Source organism: Coregonus clupeaformis, chromosome 17 (genome assembly GCF_020615455.1).
Source record: "Coregonus clupeaformis isolate EN_2021a chromosome 17, ASM2061545v1, whole genome shotgun sequence".
Lineage (NCBI taxonomy): Eukaryota > Metazoa > Chordata > Actinopteri > Salmoniformes > Salmonidae > Coregonus > Coregonus clupeaformis.
Window position 1 is genome coordinate 68,738,880 of NC_059208.1, and position 20,613 is coordinate 68,759,492.

Here is a 20,613-nt window from a genome sequence, read left to right on the forward strand (position 1 = left end):
CTAAATAACGAGTTACAGTGTCTGGCAGTGCTCGCCTCTTATCGGTGTCCTGTTTGTGGTGCTGGAATTCTTAGTAGGTAGCCTATGGGTTTTGCGCATATTCTGCAAACAGGCTGGTCCAAGTCATCTGGTTCTCCATTATCGTTATGTGTGAAACTGAAATGTGCCCAAATAGGTTGTTTTTTTTTGCAATGAGAGCCATCTACTGTAACAATAAAAAAGGCCAGAAGCTACCCCCCAGCCTGTAGGCTATAGATCTATAGGTACTATAGTTACCCCCGGTCCCCACTTTTCACCCCCCCCCTTCAATTAACCTCAATTGACCTTCAAAGATTCTCTCCTATCCGCGCATACAGCAGATTTGGTGATTGCGGCGCATCAAAAGATAGTTGGAGAGAGGAGATATAGACAGTTTAATAGATGGACTAAGACAGCAAAACAATACCATATAATCAATAGTTAACACTCCCACTATGGATAAAGTATATCTACATTAAAATAAAGGTGATAAAACATTTTATGGAGAGAAAAATCACACTTCTTTTTGGTTATGACGGTTATTTTATTTTCATGGCGTTCTTCATCCAAAACCGTCAATGTCACGGTTATCCAATTACCGTCACAGCCCTACATACAACCATTGTAAGTAATCAGATGCACAGTAAGCTCAACGTGGGGATAGGACAGGTATAAAGTGTAGACTACAGTGTGTAATCATGTCCATGCTAATTGCTAACCTCCTGGTGTCCGCTGAAGGCTGCATGGTGCAGCGCCGTGCGCCCGGCCCGGTCTGACACGTTCACGTTGCTGAGGAGAGGGACCAGGGCCTCGGCACAGCGGACTGCCTTATTGGCCGCAGCGATGTGGAGCGGCGTTTGCCAGTTTTTGTCCCTGGCGTTCACATCAGCAGAGTGTTTCAATAACACCTGGACAGCCTCCTACGGGAACACAGTTCATATCATGTTCAACTTTGTTTAAAGTGCATTTAAAAATCACAACACACTTAATAGTCAAACGCATATGCACAGGAGTGTTTGTGAGGGCTGACAGTATCAGTACACGTACCTCACTGCAGGAAGCCACGGCCCGGTGCAGAGGAGTGAGCCACTTGTTGTCTTTGGCATTTACTCTGGCTCCTGGGACACAGACAGAAAAACAGGTGACAGACCGACAGGGGGACAGACCGACTATAGGGTTAGTTAGGTCACTGGGATTGATTAGGCAACATCCTTTAAATAGCTGGAGCACAGAAAGTATGTGTCCAAAACAACACCCTATTACCTTTATAGTGCACTACTTCTGATCAGGGCCCAGGTCAAAAGTAGTGCACTATATAGGGAATAGGGTGCCATTTGGAACGCGCACAAAGCCTCTTGTAGAGCGCTATTCCGGGACAGGGACTTTCATTACACAGCAACACTAAAGAAAATGTCACTGAGTGGAGAGGAGTAGGAGGAGCCCAGCCAACGTGAGACGAGGTGCAACACAAAATCATGAGGGCATTCGGAAGGAAAAGGTTTGAATGTCGCTCACAATTAAAATCTGGATGCTTCACTTATCAAGTTAAAATAGGGACGTTTCAGCTGTCAACGGCCTTCATTAAAATTACCTTTTAAACACATCAGCTGCACATAAGATCTGAATGGGGATAAGTATGAGGGAAACGGTCACATTCAAACACAACCAGCATCAAAACAGAAGTCAAAGTCCGACGGACATGAGTCATAGCGTAATCCATCTCATCAATGATAACCTTACCTGATAGTATGAGCAGCTCTAGAATTTCTGCATCTCCTAGATAGGCAGCTGCATGCAACGGTGTCCGCTTCTCATTGTCCTGTAGGGAAGAGCAAAGAAGTGTTATAGCCATTTCATATTCAGCTAGTATGGATACAGGAATACATTTTATTTTAAAATCGTACTAGTTTAGCAATACATTCTTATGGCTTGGATAATTCAGCTGGCAGCTGGATATTTATGGCTCTAACCAGCCTATACTGCAACTAGGCTACATACTGCAACTAGGCTACATACTGCAACTAGCTTACACTAACTAGGCTACATACTGCAACTAGGCTACATACTGCAACTAGGCTACATACTGTAACTAGGCTACATACTGCAACTAGGCTACATACTGCAACTAGGCTACATACTGCAACTAGGCTACATACTGCAACTAGGCTACATACTGCAACTAGCTTACACTAACTAGGCTACATACTGCAACTAGGCTACATACTGCAACTAGGCTACATACTGCAACTAGGCTACATACTGCAACTAGCTTACACTAACTAGGCTACATACTGCAACTAGGCTACATACTGCAACTAGGCTACATACTGTAACTAGGCTACATACTGCAACTAGGCTACATACTGCAACTAGGCTACATACTGCAACTAGGCTACATACTGCAGAACTAGGCTACATACTGCAACTAGGCTACATACTGCAACTAGGCTACATACTGCAACTATAGGCTACATACTGCAACTAGGCTACATACTGCAACTAGGCTTACATACTGCAACTGGCTACATACTGCAACTAGGCTACATACTGCAACTAGGCTACATACTGCAACTAGGCTACATACTGCAACTAGCTTACACTAACTAGGGAATACTGTAACTAGGCTATACTGTAACTAGGCTCATACTGTAACTAGGCTACATACTGCAACTAGCTTACACTAACTAGGGAATACTGTAACTAGGCTATACTGTAACTAGGCTATACTGTAACTAGGCTATACTGTAACTAGGCTATACTGTAACTAGGCTATACTGTAACTAGGCTATACTGTAACTAGGCTATACTGTAACTAGGCTATACTGTAACTAGGCTATACTGTAACTAGGCTATACTGTAACTAGGCTATACTGTAACTTCAACATAGTGTATGGCTTTATGAAAACAAGTATGCTATTGCACGAAGTACATACTCTAACGCAGGGTTTACCAAACTCGGTCCTGGGGCCCCCACTGGGTGCACGTTTTGGTTTCTGCCCTAGCACTACACAGCTGATTCAAATAATCAAAGCTTGATGATTAGGTTATTTGAATCAGCTGTGTAGTGCTAGGACAAAAAACTACATTTGTACCCAGGGGGGACCACTTGACAGAGTTTGTGTAAAGTGACAGATACTGAACAAGGTGCATACGGCTGATGGAAGGAGGCATCTGTTCTGATCAGGCTAAAATATGTGATTTCGGTAGGGTTGCAAAATTCCAGTAACTTTCCCCAAAATCAGAGGTTTTTCCAGAAATCCTGGTTAGACAGAGGATTTCGGAATTCCTGCTTATTCAGGAATCTTCATATTGGGATTTCTGGAAAATCTAGGCATTTAAGTTACCAGAATTGTGCAACCTTAGATTTTGGCAACAAATGACTTAAGTTATAAATGTGAAAAAATAGTGTGTTCCTATCCGGAGGACAGACAGGAGGGTGGAAATAATGGTAGGAAACAGCTGGGATGATTACCTGAACATTCACATCCTCTTTCTGAAATATGAGGGAGCGCACTTCATCTGGGTCCACATTGAAGATGGCTTTCAGCAGGCCAGGCTGGAAGAGAGAGAGAGGGACAGAGAGGGAGGGGGAGAGAGGGACAGAGAGAGAGAGGGACAGAGAGAGGGACAGAGAGTCAATCATTGATTTGAACAGTCAGTGCCTCTCAAAAGACCTGTTACTATTCACTCAGCTTTGCTAAAACCAACACAAAAGGAACAATCCAAGAATAAAAACCAAGTAGGTTAAAATTCCAACTCTATAGTGAGACATTGAGTCAGTACTATTTGTATTTATTATGGATCCCCAATAGGCAGCAGCTACTCTTCCTGGGTCCAGCAAAATTAAGGCAGTTATACATTTAAAAAAACATTACAATACATTCATAACAGATTTCACAACATATTAAGTGTGTGCCCTCAGGCCTCTACTCTACTACCTGGGGGCACACACTTTCTAGTAGGCTTAAATTGAAGATATGGCAAATAGGAGTGGCAATATCGTCTGCTATTATCCTCTGTAATTTTACATCCAAGTTGTCAGACCCCGGTGGCTTGTCATTGTTGATCGACAATAATACTTTTTTTACCTCTTCCACACTTACTCAAAATTACTATGCTTGTCTTTCCTAATTTGGTCAGATATACTTGGATGTGTAGTGTCAGCGTTTGTTGCTGGCATGTCGTGCCTACAGTGGCTTGCAAAAGTATTCACCCCCCTTGGCATTTTTCCAAATTTGTTGCCTTATAACCTGGAATTAAAATGGATTTTTGGGGGGTTTGTATCATTTGATTTACACACCACGCCTACCACTTTGAAGATGCAAAATATTTTTTATTGTGAAACAAACAAGAAATAAGACAAAAGAAACTTGAGCGTGCATAACTACTCACCCCCCCCCAAAGTCAATACTTTGTAGAGCCACCTTTTGCAGCAATTACAGCTGCAAGTCTCTTGGGGTGTCTCTATAAGCTTGGCACATCTAGCCACTGGGATTTTTGCCCATTCTTCAAGGCAAAACTGCTCCAGCTCCTTCAAGTTGGATGGGTTCCGCTGGTGTACAGCAATCTTTAAGTCATACCACAGATTCACAATTGGATTGAGGTCTGGGCTTTGACTAGGCCATTCCAAAACATTTTAAAATGTTTCCCCTTAAACCACTCGAGTGTTGCTTTAGCAGTATGCTTAGGGTCATTGTCCTGCTGGAAGGTGAACCTCCATCCCAGTCTCAAATCTCTGGATGACTGAAACACGTTTCCCTCAAGAATTTCCCTGTATTTAGCGCCATCCATCATTCCTTCAATTCTGACCAGTTTCCCAGTCCCTGCCGATGAAAAACATCACCACAGCATGCTTCACTGTGGGGATGGTGTTCTTAGGGTGATGAGAGGTGTTGGGTTTGCGCCAGACATAGTGTTTTCCTTGATGGCCAAAAAGCTCAATTTTAGTCTCATCTGACCAAAGTACCTTCTTCCATATGTTTGAGGAGTCTCCAACATGCCTTTTGGCGAACACCAAACGTGTTTGCTTCTTTTTTTCCTGGCCACTCTTCCGTAAATCCCAGCTCTGTGGAGTGTACGGCTTAAAGTGGTCCTATGGACAGATAATCCAATCTACGCTGTGGAGCTTTGCAGCTCCTTCAGGGTTATCTTTGGTCTCTTTGTTGCCTCTCTGATTAATGCCCTCCTTGCCTGGTCCGTGAGTTTTGGTGGGCGGCCCTCTCTGGGCAGGTTTGTTGTGGTGCCATATTCTTTAAATTTTTTTACAATGGATCTAAAAATGGTGCTCCGTGGGATGTTCAAAGTTTTTGATATTTTTTTTATAACCCAACCCTGATCTGTACTTCTCCACAACTTTGTCCCTGACCTGTTTGGAGAGCTCCTTGGTCTTCGTGGTGCAGCTTGCTTGGTGGTACCCCTTGCTTAGCGGTGTTGCAGACTCTGTGGCCTTTCAGAACAGGTGTATATATACACTGAGATCATGTGACAGATCATGTGACACTTAGATTGCACACAGGTGGACTTTATTTAACTAATTATGTGACTTCTGAAGGTAATTGGTTGCACCAGATCTTATTTAGGGGCTTCATAGCAAAGGGGGTGAATACATACGCACAAACCACTTTTCCTATATTTTTTGAAACAAGTTATTTTTTTCATCTCACTTCACCAATTTGGACTATTTTGTTACATGAAATCCAAATAAAAATCCATTTAAATTACAGGTTGTAATGCAACAAAATAGGAAAAACGCCAAGTGGGATGAATACTTTTGCAAGGCACTGTAAATTTGCTAATCTTGCCAAAAAATCATTAAAGTAGTTAATGTGGGTTTTGTGATGAAAGAGCCATCTGATTCAATGAATGATGGAGAGGAGTTTGCCTTGTTGCCCAACATTTCATTTAAGGTCGTCCAATGCTTTTTACTATCATTCTTAATGTCATCTATCTTTGTTTCATAGTGTAGTTTCTTCTTTTTATTCAGTTTAGTCACGTTTCTCAATTTGCAGTACGTTTGCCAATCGGTTGTACAGCCAGACCTATTTTCCATCTCTTTTGCCTCTTCCCTCTCAACCATACAATTTTTTAATTCCTCATCAATCCACGGGGAATTAACAGTTTTTACAGTCATTTTCTTAAATGGGTGCATGCTTATTAGTAACTGGAATAAGCAATTACATAAATGTGTAAAGTGCAGAGTCTGGTTGCTCGTCATTACACACCACAGACCAACAAATATTCTTCACATCAACAACATAGGAATCACTACAGAACTTCTTGTATGACCTCATACACAATATTAGGTCCAGCCTTTGGAACTTTGGTTTTCCTAGATATGGCTACTATATTGTGATCACTACATCCGATGGATTTGGATACTGCTTTCAAACAAATTTCTGCAGCATTAGTAAAGATATGACCAATACATGTTGATGATTTCATTCCTGTACTGTTTGTAACTACCCTGGTAGGTTGATTGATAACCTGAACCAGGTTGCAGGCACTAGTTACAGTTTGAAGCTCTCGAGTGAGCAGCCTGATGAAAGCCAGTCAATATTTAAAAATCACCCAGAAAGTATCCCTCTCTATTGATATCACATATTATCAAGCATTTCACACATGTTATCCAGATACTGACTGTTAGCACTTGGTGGTCTATAGCAACTTCCCACCAGAATGGGCTTTAGGTGAGGCAGGTGAACCTGTAGCCATATTACTTCAACAGTATTTAACATGAGATCCTCTCTAAGCTTTACAGGAATGTGGTTCTGAATATAGACCGCAACACCGCCCCATTGGCATTTCTGTCTTTTCTGTAAATGTTATAACCTTGTATTTCTACCACTGTATCATCAAAGGTATTATCTAAGTGAGTTTCAGAGAATGTCAGAATATGAATGTAATCTGTTATTAGCAAATTATTGATTTCATTAACCGTGTTCCTTAAGCTACACATGTTAACGTGGGCTATTTTAACACTTTTCTGGGATGCTTGCATATTTTTTTTGCTTTACTGGGAAGCTTAGCAGAGGTAGACATACTCAGGTTATTTTATTAGTGCAGGGTGAGATGCACACAGAGGACTTCCTACTAGGGCACACCACCTTAGTGCTAACAGTATTACTCTGGTTCATAAGCATATGATTACTGCATACAATAGCTGTAGGATCAGCAGAGGCATTCCGGGCAGTAAGAGGAACATAAATTAGGCTATTTGCATTGTGTCTTCCAACGCCCCTAGGATACTGTACATTTGCTGAATCATTATGACAACTCAGCGACACAATGGTAGGGATTAAATGAGCTGGACGTGGGTCATTGATAAGTCATTGTCTCAACGCAGCCTTATAACGCTGTGAAAGGATCCAGGAACCCAAATGATTTGGGTGGATCCCATCCTCCTTATAATACGAGCTTTGTTTCCAGAAGGTATCAAAATTGTCAATAAATAACCATGGAGACAACCTCATTGTTGCTGTGCAAAGGCAGCTAACCTGGAGTCCTTTAGCCCAATACCTCATGACGGTATGGAGAGAAAAATAACTCATCCTCCTCCTCAACAACCACAATACACAGACACCACTCATTCACTCAGAAAACACACGCTAGTCCCAGTGTCCAACGAAAATTCCTTCTAGAAAACGTCAGAGCTGAGAGCAGCAACTTCCCCCGAGCTGCAGGGTTTATGAGGAGAAAGAAAACAATCCCCTGACCATCTCACACACACACACACACACACAAAGAGGGTGGCAGCTACCCAGTCGATTCAAAGATGAAACCAGGCAACGTGACCTCATCTACAGTCAACCATTAACCCCCCGCCCCCGTTCTGTTTACAGTCTCTACACTCTGGATAGAAGTCCAAAGTCCTATTCTTAGGCAGCAAGAAGCATTTATCCTTTTTTGAAAAAAGAAAATACTCGGTGGAACATGCCATTCCTGTAGAGATGAGGGGAGTATCTCTGTAGAATGTCTTATACATGACCTTCCCACCCAGGACCCTGCCTCCCATCACAACAGAGTGAAGAAGCAGAGGAAGAGAATTTTTTTTACAGGGTGACTAATCACATACAGTCCTGGTTTCCTGTCCTCACTTCCCTTCCAGAGAGAGCAGCGGCTATTCAACAAACAGCCCCAAAGCGCTACATTACACAACAGGGCTTTTACTGAAATAGGACATTTTTATACATGCTGCTGGGCACATAGAAATCCTATAAATCTACTACATGTTTTATATGTAAATCTGTGTCTGGGCTCCTCTCCAAATCACAAAGGCCCAAGATTGAAGGGGCAATTGATTGAAGCATCAACATGCAGCCAGATATTGTACAGCTCATCCATTACGGTAACACCTCTGATAATATAATACCCCACTGACCTCCAGCCTCCAGGGCGGCATGCAAGGCAGCAGCACCACTCAAACTGCAATACAGTGTTTCTGATCCATAACACTGGGTATGAGAGCCATGTGTCTGCTGGTGATCATTGGGGCTGTTATGTTTTTTCCATTGCAAACCTGGAGGGAAGGGGTACTGACTGACTGGCCTGGAGGATAGTGAGCATGCTCTCTGTGGGCAGGGGATCCCTTCCACTGCTGCATCCCAAACGATGTAGTGTAAGTGCACTAACTTTTGACCAGGGAGCATAGGGCTATGGTCAAAAGTAGTTCACTACATTGTAGCTGTGCCATTTGGGACGCACAGAGGCTCTGAGGGCCTGATTGCCCATGAGAGAGCCAGATGGAACATTTCCTGGCTTGCCACAAACCCTTTAACTCTTCAGTGACTTAATCCACGCTGCCAACAAGTAAACTCACTGGGTGAAATTAGCCAACTCACAGACTGTTGTTAACTTTCCATTAAGTTTCATTATGATAACACTGACAAGCACTTCCCATCTCTCCGAGGGACGGTTGCGAAGACAAAGGCTTGGACAGCAACCGATTATATCGTTGTTCTTTATTAATAGAAAAAATATGACCAGTAGGATCACCACTATTTTCTAGTGTATTCTGAATAGGTAGACAGACAGCTAGCTGGCTTTACGCTACAGCTCCAGCCTGCATGTGTACGTTCAGCACCTTTCATCTTTATTTGGATCCCAATTAGCTGAAGCCATGACTTCCTGTTCCTGGGGTCCATTCCTCACATCCACATCCTTTACCTCTATTCATTAGTATTCCAGAAAGTACCCTTCATTAGCATTCCATAAGTGCATCGATGACGTCGTCCCCACAGTGACCGTACGTACATACCCCAACCAGAAGCCATGGATTACAGGCAACATCCGCACTGAGCTAAAAGGTAGAGCTGCCGCTTTCAAGGAGCGGGACTCTAACCCGGACGCTTATAAGAAATCCCGCTATGCCCTCCGACGAACCATCAAACAGGCAAAGAGTCAGTACAGGACTAAGATTGAATCTTACTATTTGCACCCCCACCCCATCTTTTTACGCTGCTGCTACTCTGTTAATTATTTATGCATAGTCACTTTAACTCTACCCACATGTACATATTACCTCAACTAGCCGGTGCCCCCGCACATTGACTCTGCACCGGTACCCCCCTGTATATATAGCCTCCCTACTGTTATTTTATTTTACTTCTGCTCTTTTTTTCCTCAACACTTTTTATGTTGTTGTTGTTTTATTTAACTTTTTTATTAAGAAATAAATGCATTGTTGGTTAAGGGCTGTAAGTAAGTATTTCACGGTAATGTCTACACCGGTTGTATTCGGCGCATGTGGCAAATACAATTTGATTTGATTTAAAGTACCCTTCATTAGCATTCCAAAGTACCCTTCATTAGTATTCCATAAAGTAACCTTCATTAGTATTCCATAAAGTACCCTTCATTAGTACACCATAAAGTTAAAGCACCATTGTAATAGCTGCAGCCTGATTGGGGTTTTTCTTCTTGCAAAGAGGAGACTGAGACAGAGCCTAAATGATGTGTAAACCCCCCAGGACATCTGATGTGTTCCAGTGAACAACACAAGGCCAGCTAATTGGCTAATGCACTTCCTCCTCCATCAGCACAGCAGCCCTCTACCCTGCACAGCCTTCTGGACAGACGGCATCCCAAACGGCACCCTATTCAGTGCACTACTTTTGACCAGGGCCCATAGGGTTCTGGTCAAAAGTAGTGCACTGTATAGGGAATAGGATGCCATTTGGGATGGAACCCTAGGCATACCTACACCCTGATGATGGACTGCTCCATTCATTCTCCCCTGTCAATACATACTTACAATGATTTAGGAAGTGACATATGAGGGGCCAAACCCAGTAGAGCAGACCTATGGCCTTCTGATTTACATTCCTCTGCCCTTGCACTTTACTTCTGTTCTGACTTCAAATGTCTTGTTTGAATAGGTCTACTGACTGTTGCTCTTAGTCTTTGTCTTCGCTTAGTCAGTGATGTTTCAAATCAGATTTGAAGCCTGCTGAGACAAACACCCCTCAGTCTGAGTCATTCCCACACGTCAGAAAACACTGTAGGATCACGTTTATAAATCTGGTAATTGTTTGACTTGACTCACATCGTCGGCCATGTTGGTGGTGGCTAGCGGCTACTGGTGGGGCTATGCGCCAATCACATCATGACAATAACCCTCACTGCTTTAGCACAAAAGGTTGTCTTCAACTGACTAGATCAGGGGTTCTTAAAGCTTTTTCAGCCTGGGACCCAAATGAGAAATTCAGTGTTTTCCTGGGACCCAAGCTCATGAAAACATGTCCCTTTTGGGGGCCCCCAAGCAAGATTTATACATTTTGCCATGACTTATGCAATGTTAATATTATATCTGAGTGAAAGTGACTAACAAATCAAATGGGGGCCCCCTGGAGGTCAGGGCCCCTGGGCACGTGCCCTGCGTGCCCGGTCGGTATTCGGCCATGATTACTACAAGTTTAGATTGCTGGCAAGCCTAACTAACCAATCTAAAAATGTTTTGTTGACATGGCTAATTGAGTGACTGTCAGTGACTGACATTGGAGAAAAACTGCTGATGCACAACCAAATTTCGAAATTGCACCTTAAGTTTTCTACTATTCAAACTCTAAACAGTAAGTTGAGACACCGACTGGGTTCCCAAAAAATATATTTTAAAAATAGCACTGACATCTCGCGACCCACCATTAACATGTCCCATACTTTACACCATACATGTCCCATACTTTACTTTATGAAAGGCTGGACTAGATCATTATTAATTAACTTGTTCAGTTTCTTATGCAAAACTGCCTCGCGGCTTCAAAGCAACCATGGGATTGCGACCAGTCACATAGTGTGTCATATCACATGCCGATTCCTAGAGCTCTATGAAATCTGAGATGATGCACTCCCACAAACTGGGCCATAGGAGAAGTCTTGTTTCTAATGACATAATCCTCCTGGCAGGGTTGTCAAAAGCATGTTGTTTTCTATGAACTACGACACTGCAGGACTAATCTGGTTGAGCAAGGTTGCATCTAGTTTGCCTATGGCAATCCTTTAGCAGATAGATGTAGCCTACAGGTTAGCAGATCCAGCCTAATCTCGATATGACTAGCCATCATCATTTAAATCGGATGCATTTCTAGGCTTCCGAATAAGCAAGATCACAGAGCCTAGTCCTATTTCTGGTACATGATTCTGTTGCCCTACAGCTTGGGCCTTTATCAACATGTTAATGTATCACCGTAGAGAGAATTGTAAAGACCTCTCAAACAATACACTAATTTAATGTCAACCATTTCAAACGTGATGCTAGAGAGCTACAGATAAATATAGTTAGAAGAAAAGACTGCCATTTAGAGCCCTAAACAGCAGGCTGTAATAGCAGGGCATTTCCTGATAAATGTCTATTGAAAAGAAGCGTTGAATATAATTCACTTCAGGCACTCCCTCTCATTCTGCTATTAAAAACACAGGCTACAATTGAGGTTAGAAGACTCACTGGATACAAACAGTGTAACAAGTAAGCACTTGTGCTACTAGAATGTTTCATTTAAAAAGATGTCCGTCGCCCTTCGCAGAGAAAGGCAACGGGACAAAGCTACATTTTGTTATGTGGGGTCTAACCCTGCTCCAGTGGAAGAGCTTTTCTAAGCCTCTCCAGCAGCACAACTGTGCAGTGCACCTCCTCCTCCTACAATCCAGCCTAGTTAATACCATCACCATGGAGACAGCTCTTTGGCAACTCCTGAGCCTCTCTCATTGGAGTCTGGGCACATGATTATTCATGCACAAAACACAATGAGGGACACATGCGCATACATATGTCGCAAGCATAGCGCACACACACACCTGAGACAAACAGACACTCTTGCGCACTCTTGAAAGCACAAAGATTAGCACACAGGACCCACGTGCAAACACAAAGCCTAGCTACTAGCATGCATGCAGCATATAATGCCAGTGTGATAAATATGGCACTGTAATGATAAGAGCAAGCTATACAGGCTATGATGTACAAGTGTGGCACAGTAGAGCCTTTGGTTATTCAGTCTCCAACTGCCAATAAATCATATCAAATAAAATTGTATGTCACATTCGCCGAACACAACAGGTGTAGACCTTACAGTGAAATGCTTACTTACAAGCCCTTAACCAACAATGCAGATTTAAGAAAAATAAGTGTCCACTTTAACATCCTCCTTTGATCACCCCTAAACCATGACCCCTTTATAAATAATTAAATAGCCAATCAATGGAAAAAACGACATTTGTCTACATGGCAGGTGTGTACATGGTTTTGCGCATGTGCCAGGTGATTTGCGCTGTTCCGGATGACTATGTGATCACGCTCTCCGTAGCCGATGTGAGTAAGACTTTTAAGCAGGTCAACATTCACAAGGCCGCAGGGCCAGACAGATTACCAGGACGTGTACTCCGAGCATTTGCTGACCAACTGGCAAGTGTCTTCACTGACATTTTCAACATGTCCCTGACTGAGTCTGTAATACCAACATGTTTCAAGCAGACCACCATAGTCCCCGTGCCCAAGGACACTAAGATAACCTGCCTAAATGACTACCGACCTGTAGCACTGACGTCTGTAGCCATGAAGTGCTTTGAAAGGCTGGTCATGGCTCACATCAACACCATTATCCCAGAAACCCTAGACCCACTCCAATTTGCATACCGCTCCAACAGATCCACAGATGATGCAATCTCTATTGCACTCCACACTGCCCTTTCCCACCTGGACAAGAGGAACACCTACGTGAGAATGCTATTCATTGACTACAACGAAGCATTCAACACCATAGTGCACTCAAAGCTCATCACTAAGCTAAGGATCCTGGGACTAAACACCTCCCTCTGCAACTGGATCCTGGACTTCCTGATGGGCCACCCCCAGGTGGTAAGTGTAGGTAACAACACATCTGCCACACTGATCCTCAACACGGGGGCCCCTCAGGGGTGCGTGCTCAGTCCCCTCCTGTACTCCCTGTTCACCCATGATTGCATGGCCAGGCACGACTCCAACACCATCATTAAGTTTGCCGACGACACAACAGTGGTAGGCCTGATCACTGACAACGATGAGACAGCCTATAGGGAGGAGGTCAGAGACCTGGCCGTGTGGTGCCAGGACAACAACCTCTCCCTCAACGTGACCAAGACAAAGGAGATGATTGTGGACTACAGGAAAAAAAAGAGGACTGAGCACGCCCCCATTCTCATCGACGGGGCTGTAGTGAAACAGGTTGAGAGCTTCAAGTTCCTTGGTGTCCACATCACCAACGAACTATCATGGTCCAAACACACCAAGACAGTCGTGAAGAGGGCACGACAAAGCCTATTACCCCTCAGGAGATTCGGCATGGGTCCTCAGATCCTCAAAAAATTATACAGCTGCACCATCGAGAGCATCCTGACTGGTTGCATCACCGCCTGGTATGGCAACTGCTTGGCCTCCGACCGCAAGGCACTACAGAGGGTAGTGCGTACGGCCCAGTACATCACTGGGGCCAAGCTTCCTGCCATCCAGGACCTCTATACCAGGCGGTGTGAGAGGAAGGCCCTCAAAATTGTCAAAGACTCCAGCCACCCTAGTCATAGACTGTTCTCTCTGCTACCGCACGGCAAGCGGTACCGGAGTGCCAAGTCTAGGTCCAAAAGACTTCTCAACAGCTTCTACCCCCAAGCCATAAGACTCCTGAACAGCTAATCATGGCTACCCGGACTATTTGCACTGCCCCCCCACCCCATCTTTTTACACTGCTGCTACTCTGTTAATTATTTATGCATAGTCACTTTAACTCTACCCACATGTACATATTACTTCAACTACCTCAACTAGCCGGTGCCCCCGCACATTGACTCTGCACCGGTACCCCCCTGTATATAGCCTCCCTACTGTTATTTTATTTTACTTCTGCTCTTTTTTTCCCCTCAACACTTTTTTTGTTTTATTCTACTTTTTTATACAAAATAAATGCACTGTTGGTTAAGGGCTGTAAGTAAGCATTTCACTGTAATGTCTGCACCTGTTGTATTCGGCGCATGTGGCCAATAAAATCTTAATGGCAGTACCGGCGCTCTAAAAAGGTCAGGTAAATAATACATTCCTGTGGATATTTTGTCTCAGGACCAACCGCAAAGGTAGAGTAGGTTCAAATGTAATTTTATTCAACATTCTGGCTTGTAAGGAAACTTTCCATGTTTTTGCAGTGCTTTATTTCAGAATGTATACCAGAAAGCTGGTATCAGTCTGATTTATAAGGCAAAATGCTGCTGTGAATTCAGGATACAAAATAGCGCTATGTAAGTGTAACAATACCACATTTCTGAGAAAGCGCAGTAGGGAATTCAAAGTGGGCCTGGCATGATAGAATCCCTAAGGTCTATAGCCAGCCATTTCCTGATAAGGAACCATAGTAAGTAACACAATGTAAGGAAAACATTGTCCAAAAAAGGCTTATTTGTGTAGTGATGTTGAGGTAGGTGAAACAATAAACCATACACAGTGACACTGAATACCAGCTCGACTACCCAGCTCAACATGCTTGCATTCCTTGGCTTCAGTTCAATAGTTGTTGAAAAGTGATGGTGATGTGTGGCGTCACAGCAGTACTGTAGGTAGTTAGCTTCCCATTTCCTCTCTTTATAGATGGGAGAGCAAGAGCCAGTTAGGGACCTTCAACAATAGTGGCATATAATAATATGCCATTTAGCAGACGCTTTTATCCAAAGCGACTTACAGTCATGCGTGCATACATTTTAGTGTATGGGTGGTCCCGGGGATCGAACCCACTACCTTGGCGTTACAAGCGCCGTGCTCTACCAGCTGAGCTACAGAGGACCACATAATACATTGCCTGGGATAGCTAATATTAGCTAAGTAAACTGTAACTCCGGCATGACCCGTAACGCTTTATTAATCGTGGCTTAGCTAGGTAGCTAACCTACCAGTTTAGACCTGTGTGAAGCTAGCCACAATAGGGATTAGCCACAATAGTGGAATTTGCAGTTTGCCTTCAAAATAAAAGTCTCCCATTGAAAGTGATTCAAACAGATACAAATAGTTGAATCATGCACCATTTGGACTAGATAATGCTGAACAAGGTCCGAATGTTGTTACATAAATTCAACAAAAGACAATTTGTTAATTTGACACAAAAACATAAAAAATCTGTTGAAATCTCACTCTGGATGTATTAGACTTTAGAATTGCATTAGGGGCATACTTACACACACACACACACACACACACACACACACTGTACAGCCGAAACTCTGGATGTTGCACCCATGACAGAACACAACTGTGTAGAGTTTACACAAATATTAGCATCTTAGCTCTTATTGTGGGACTCTAAACACCAGTGCAAAATGAGCCACATTAAGCATTCAGCCTATTATCTCCAAGAGCTTTCAATTAGGAATTTACGTGCAGATTTCTCCTGGCGCCGACGAAGATGGCGGCCTCGCGACTAGCTCTTAGGAAACTTTGCGGTAAAATCCTCGACCATTGCTATTCAAACTTCAGGGATGGTTATAAGGCCCTCCCCCGCCCTCCTGTCGGCAAATCTGACCACGACTCCATTTTGCTCCTCCCTTCCTATAGGCAGAAACTCAAACAGGAAGTACCCGTGCTAAGGACTATTCAACGCTGGTCTGACCAATCGGAATCCACGCTTCAAGATTGTTTTGATGACGTGGACTGGTTCCGGGTAGCTTGCAAAAATAATTTAGACGAATACACTGAAACGGTGACTGAGTTTATCAGGAAGTGTATAGGTGATGTTGTGCCCACTGTGACTATTAAAACCTACCCTAACCAGAAACCGTGGATAGATGGCAGCATTCGCGCAAAACTGAAAGCGCGAACCATCGCATTTAACCATGGCAAGGTGACTGGGAATATGGCAGAATACAAACAGTGTAGCTACTCACTCCGCAAGGAAATTAAACTGGCAAAACATCAGCATAGAGACAAAGTGGAGTCGCGTCAACGGCTCAGACACGAGATGTATGTGGCAGGGTCTACTGACAATCACGGACTACAAAAGGAAAACCAGCCACGTCGCCGACACCGACATCTCGCTTCCAGACAAGCTAAACACCTTCTTTGCCCGCTTTGCGGATAACACAGTGCCACCGACGAGGCCCACTACCAAGGACTGCAGCCTCTCCTTCTCCGTGGCCGACGTGAGTAAGACATTTAAGCATGTTAACCCCTGCAAGGCTGCTGGCCCTGACGGCATCCCTAGCCGCGTCCTCAGCGCATGCGCAGACCAGCTGGCTGGTGTGTTTACGGACATATTCAATCTCTCCCTTTCCCAGTCTGCTGTCCCCACATGCTTCAAGATGGCCACCATTGTTCCTCTACCCAAGAAAGCAAAGGTAACTGAACTAAATGACTATCGCCCCGTAACACTCACCTCTGTCATCATGAAGTGCTTTGAGAGACTAGTCAAGGATCATATCACCTCTACCTTACCTGTCACCCTAGACCCACTTCAATTTGCTTACCGCCCCATAGATCCACAGACGATGCAATCGCCATCACACTGCCCTATCCCATCTGGACAAGAGGAATACCTATGTAAGAATGCTGTTCATTGACTATAGCTCAGCATTCAACATCATAGTACCCTCCAAGCTCATCATTAAGCTCGAGGCCCTGGGTCTGAACCCCGCCCTGTGCAACTGGGTCCTGGACATTGACGGGCCACCCCCAGGTGGTGAAGGTAGGAAACAACATCTCCACTTCGCTGATCCTCAACACTGGGGCCCCACAAGGGTGCGTGCTCAGCCCCCTCCTGTACTCCCTGTTCACCCATGACTGCGTGGCCAAGGCTTGAGGTAGTCACCTGGAATGCATTTAAATTAACAGGTGTGCCTTCTTAAATTGTATTTGTGGAATTTATTTCCTTTTTAATGCATTTGAGCCAATCAGTTGTGTTGTGACAAGGTAGGGGGGTATACTGAAGATAGCCCTATTTGGTAAAAGACCAAGTCCATATTATGGCAAGAACAGCTCAAACTTTAAGACATGAAGGTCAGTCAATACGTGCAGTCGCAAAAACCATCAAGCGCTATGATGAAATGGGCTCTCAAGAGGACCGCCACAGGAATGGAAGACCCAGATTTACCTCTGCTGCATAGGATAAGTTCATTAGAGTAACCAGCCTCAGAAATTGCATCCCAAATAAATGCTTCACAGACACATCTCAACATCAACTGTTCAGAGGGGACTGTGTGAATCAGGCCTTCAGGGTCGAATTTCCGCAAAGAAACCACTACTAAAGGACACCAATAAGAAGAAGAGACCTGTTTGGGACAAGAAACACGAGCAATGGACATTAGACCGGTGGAAATTTGTCCTTTGGTCTAGAGTCCAAATTGGAGATGTTTGGTTCCAACTGTCGTGTGGGTGAACAGATGATCTCCACATGTGTAGTTCCCACCGTAAAGCATGGAGGTGGTGGTGTTATGGTGTGGGGGTGCCTTGCTGGTGACGCTGTCTGTGATTTATTTAGAATTCAAGGCACACTTAACCAGCATGGCTACCACAGCATTCTGCAGCGATACACCATCCCATCTGGTTTGGGCTTAGTGGGACTATCATCTGTTTTTCAACAGGACAATGACCCAACACACCTCCAGGCTGTGTAAGGGCTATTTTACCAAGAAGGAGAGTGATGGAGTGCTGCATCAGATGACCTGGCCTCCACAATCCAACCCAATTGAGATGGTTTGGGATGAGTCGGACGGCAGAGTAAAGGAAAAGCAGCAAACAAGTGCCCAGCATATGTGGGAAGTCCTTCAAGACTGTTGGAAAAGCATTCCAGGTGAAGCTGGTTGAGAGAATGCCAGGAGTGTACAAAGCTGTCATCATGGCAAAGGTTGGCTATTTGAAGAATCTCAAATATACTTTGATTTGTTTACCACTTTTTTGGTTACTACATGATTCCATGTGTTATTTCATAGTTTTGATGTCTTCACTATTATGTAGAAAATAATAAAAACAAAGAAAAACCCTTGAATGAGTAGGTGTGTCCAAAATGTTGACTGGTACTGTATGTTCAAGTCTAGTGTTGAGGAGGATGTCAGCGATCCCATCATGGTCGATCTGCCCAAGACATTTATGGGTGATCCTGACTTCGGTAAACCTCCTAAATTGACCTCTCCTTTGAAAACCCCAAAGGTGAGCGAGTTTGTAGGACCGCTGAAGAAAGAGAGGGTCCCTACAGTTGACACTTCGATGTCTAAGAAACAGCTGATTGCAGAACAGAGTAAAGATGTTTCCCTCTCCCCTCTTTTGCTGAGATATGTCCAGAGGCGGAGTTTGATTAAGTTTGTGTGGGTTATTTTGACAGTGATGGTGTTCTAATGAGGAAATGGCGTTCTTGCGCCACTTCTGGGCAAGATGGTTGGCCCAGTGTATCTCAAATTGTCGTTCCAGTTACGCTTCGACAAGAGATACTGAGGTTGGCTCACGATAGTATGGCAGGCCATCTTGGGGTCAACAAGATGTATGACCGTATTTTGCATAACTTCTTCTGGCCTGGTCTGAAACAGGAATACTTAACACATTATACTTAAAATGTGATTCCTTTCACACCAGGTTTAAAGTCCCGCAATAAGTGCAACGATGCTAATATTTGAGAAAACTCTTCACAGTTGTGTTCTGTGGGTGTCACCGAGTATGCTGATACTCCATTTCATGGGAGCACAATCTCTAGCTTAGGCTGTACAGTCAATTTGCATGTTCAATACGTAACATAAGCTTGAATGCTTAATGTGGCTCATTTTGCCATTTCTTAAAATCCCACAATAATGGCTAAGACGCTAACACTTGTGTAAACTCTACACAGTTGTGTTCTGGAAGTGTCACCGAGTAGGCTGATAACCTATTTCATGGGTGTAACATCCATAGGTTAGGCTGTACAGTGCATATACAGTAAGTACGCCCCAATGCAATTATAAACTCTAATACATCCACAGTGCGATTTCAACAGATTGTAACTTCATTTTGCGTCAAATTCACTAATTGTCTTTTGTTTAATTTATATAACACTCCAATCTTGTTTAGCATTATCTAGTCCAAATATAGCATTATTCCACTATTTGTATCACTTTCAATGGGGGACATATATTTTGAATGCTAACAGCAAATCCCACTATTGTGGCTAGCTTCACGCAGGTCCAGTTTCGCAAGCTAGCTAGTAAATTGCGTTTCCAGCTCGTATACCATAGGCATAGCTAGCTAGCTACCATATGGCTAAACTAGCTAGATGGGTAACAACACGCTAGTTAGCCAACGTTAGATAACCTTGTTTACTGATTTACACCAAGACCTATGACCTTGAGTAAGCACTTACATAGACCTTAGTTAAACGTTACATCTCGCAAATCCCATAATTTAGCTAGTTAGTTATCCACCATTACATCAGCGTGGCCCTGCCTGTACATTCCGCTGTTGAGAACGAGCTAGCAATTTCACTAGCTTACTAGCTAACGTTAGCTACCTTGGTTTTGACAAGACGGATCACTTACCTGGTCTCGGATTTTGAGAACCACCATCTTGCTATAGTTTTACTTGTTTTCATGCAGAACTAGAAAATGATGTTAGTCGTTCTCTGAATGTTTGGCCCAACACTCCAGCTTGTTAGTTGCCAGTTACTATGAGGCCTATGTTTTTAAACCTGATAAGACTTGAAGTGAAAAAGTCCATAACGTTACCGCCACCGTGCGTGACCTCCCAAAAAGAAGCAATTTCATTGGCCAAAGAACGACTGGAATCGAGTAACAAGGTTTGTGGTTGGTCACACGATGCTCAGTTGTCCCCAAACGCTAGCAGACCAGTGATAAATCATACAGCGCACAGTCCAGTCCTGGAATAAACTGTAACCGGCAAATGGCAGGTGGAATTAAATTAGTTGGATGGGGATTAGTAAAGCCGTGTTCACATTGGCAATTTGAAGTGACTCAAATTATATTTATTTGCATATCAGATTCGAATCTGTTATTTTTCCTGCAGTTTGAACAGCCAAAAAGCACATGGAATCGGATATTTCAAACCACCTTCATAAGTGGTTTGATGTCAGATACAAATCTGATTCCTGGCCATGTGACGTGTGTGTCTGAACAGTGAAA

At 43.6% G+C, this 20,613-nt stretch overlaps 1 protein-coding gene across 1 annotated transcript; it reads right to left on the minus strand.

Annotated features, from left to right (window-relative positions):
- Window positions 1–319: 319 nt before the first annotated feature.
- LOC123492938 (serine/threonine-protein phosphatase 6 regulatory ankyrin repeat subunit A-like) lies at window positions 320–20,229 on the minus strand. The gene is made up of 5 exons (XM_045226676.1): window positions 20,014–20,229; window positions 3,491–3,574; window positions 1,759–1,837; window positions 1,066–1,136; window positions 320–938 (listed from the first exon to the last, which is right to left on the minus strand). Exons 1-5 carry the CDS (start codon window positions 20,038–20,040, stop codon window positions 726–728), a joined length of 474 nt encoding a protein of 157 aa, XP_045082611.1. The 5' UTR covers window positions 20,041–20,229; the 3' UTR covers window positions 320–725.
- Window positions 20,230–20,613: the final 384 nt, after the last annotated feature.

Coding starts and splice junctions, on each gene's coding strand:
- LOC123492938 (XM_045226676.1), bottom strand. CDS start 20,040: ATGGTGGTTCTCAAAATCCGAGACCAG. Junction 1,137..1,758: donor AGAGCTGCTCATACTATCAG/GTAAGGTTATCA, acceptor TCTGTGTCCCAG/GAGCCAGAGTAAATGCCAAA. Junction 939..1,065: donor CCGTGGCTTCCTGCAGTGAG/GTACGTGTACTG, acceptor GTGTTCCCGTAG/GAGGCTGTCCAGGTGTTATT.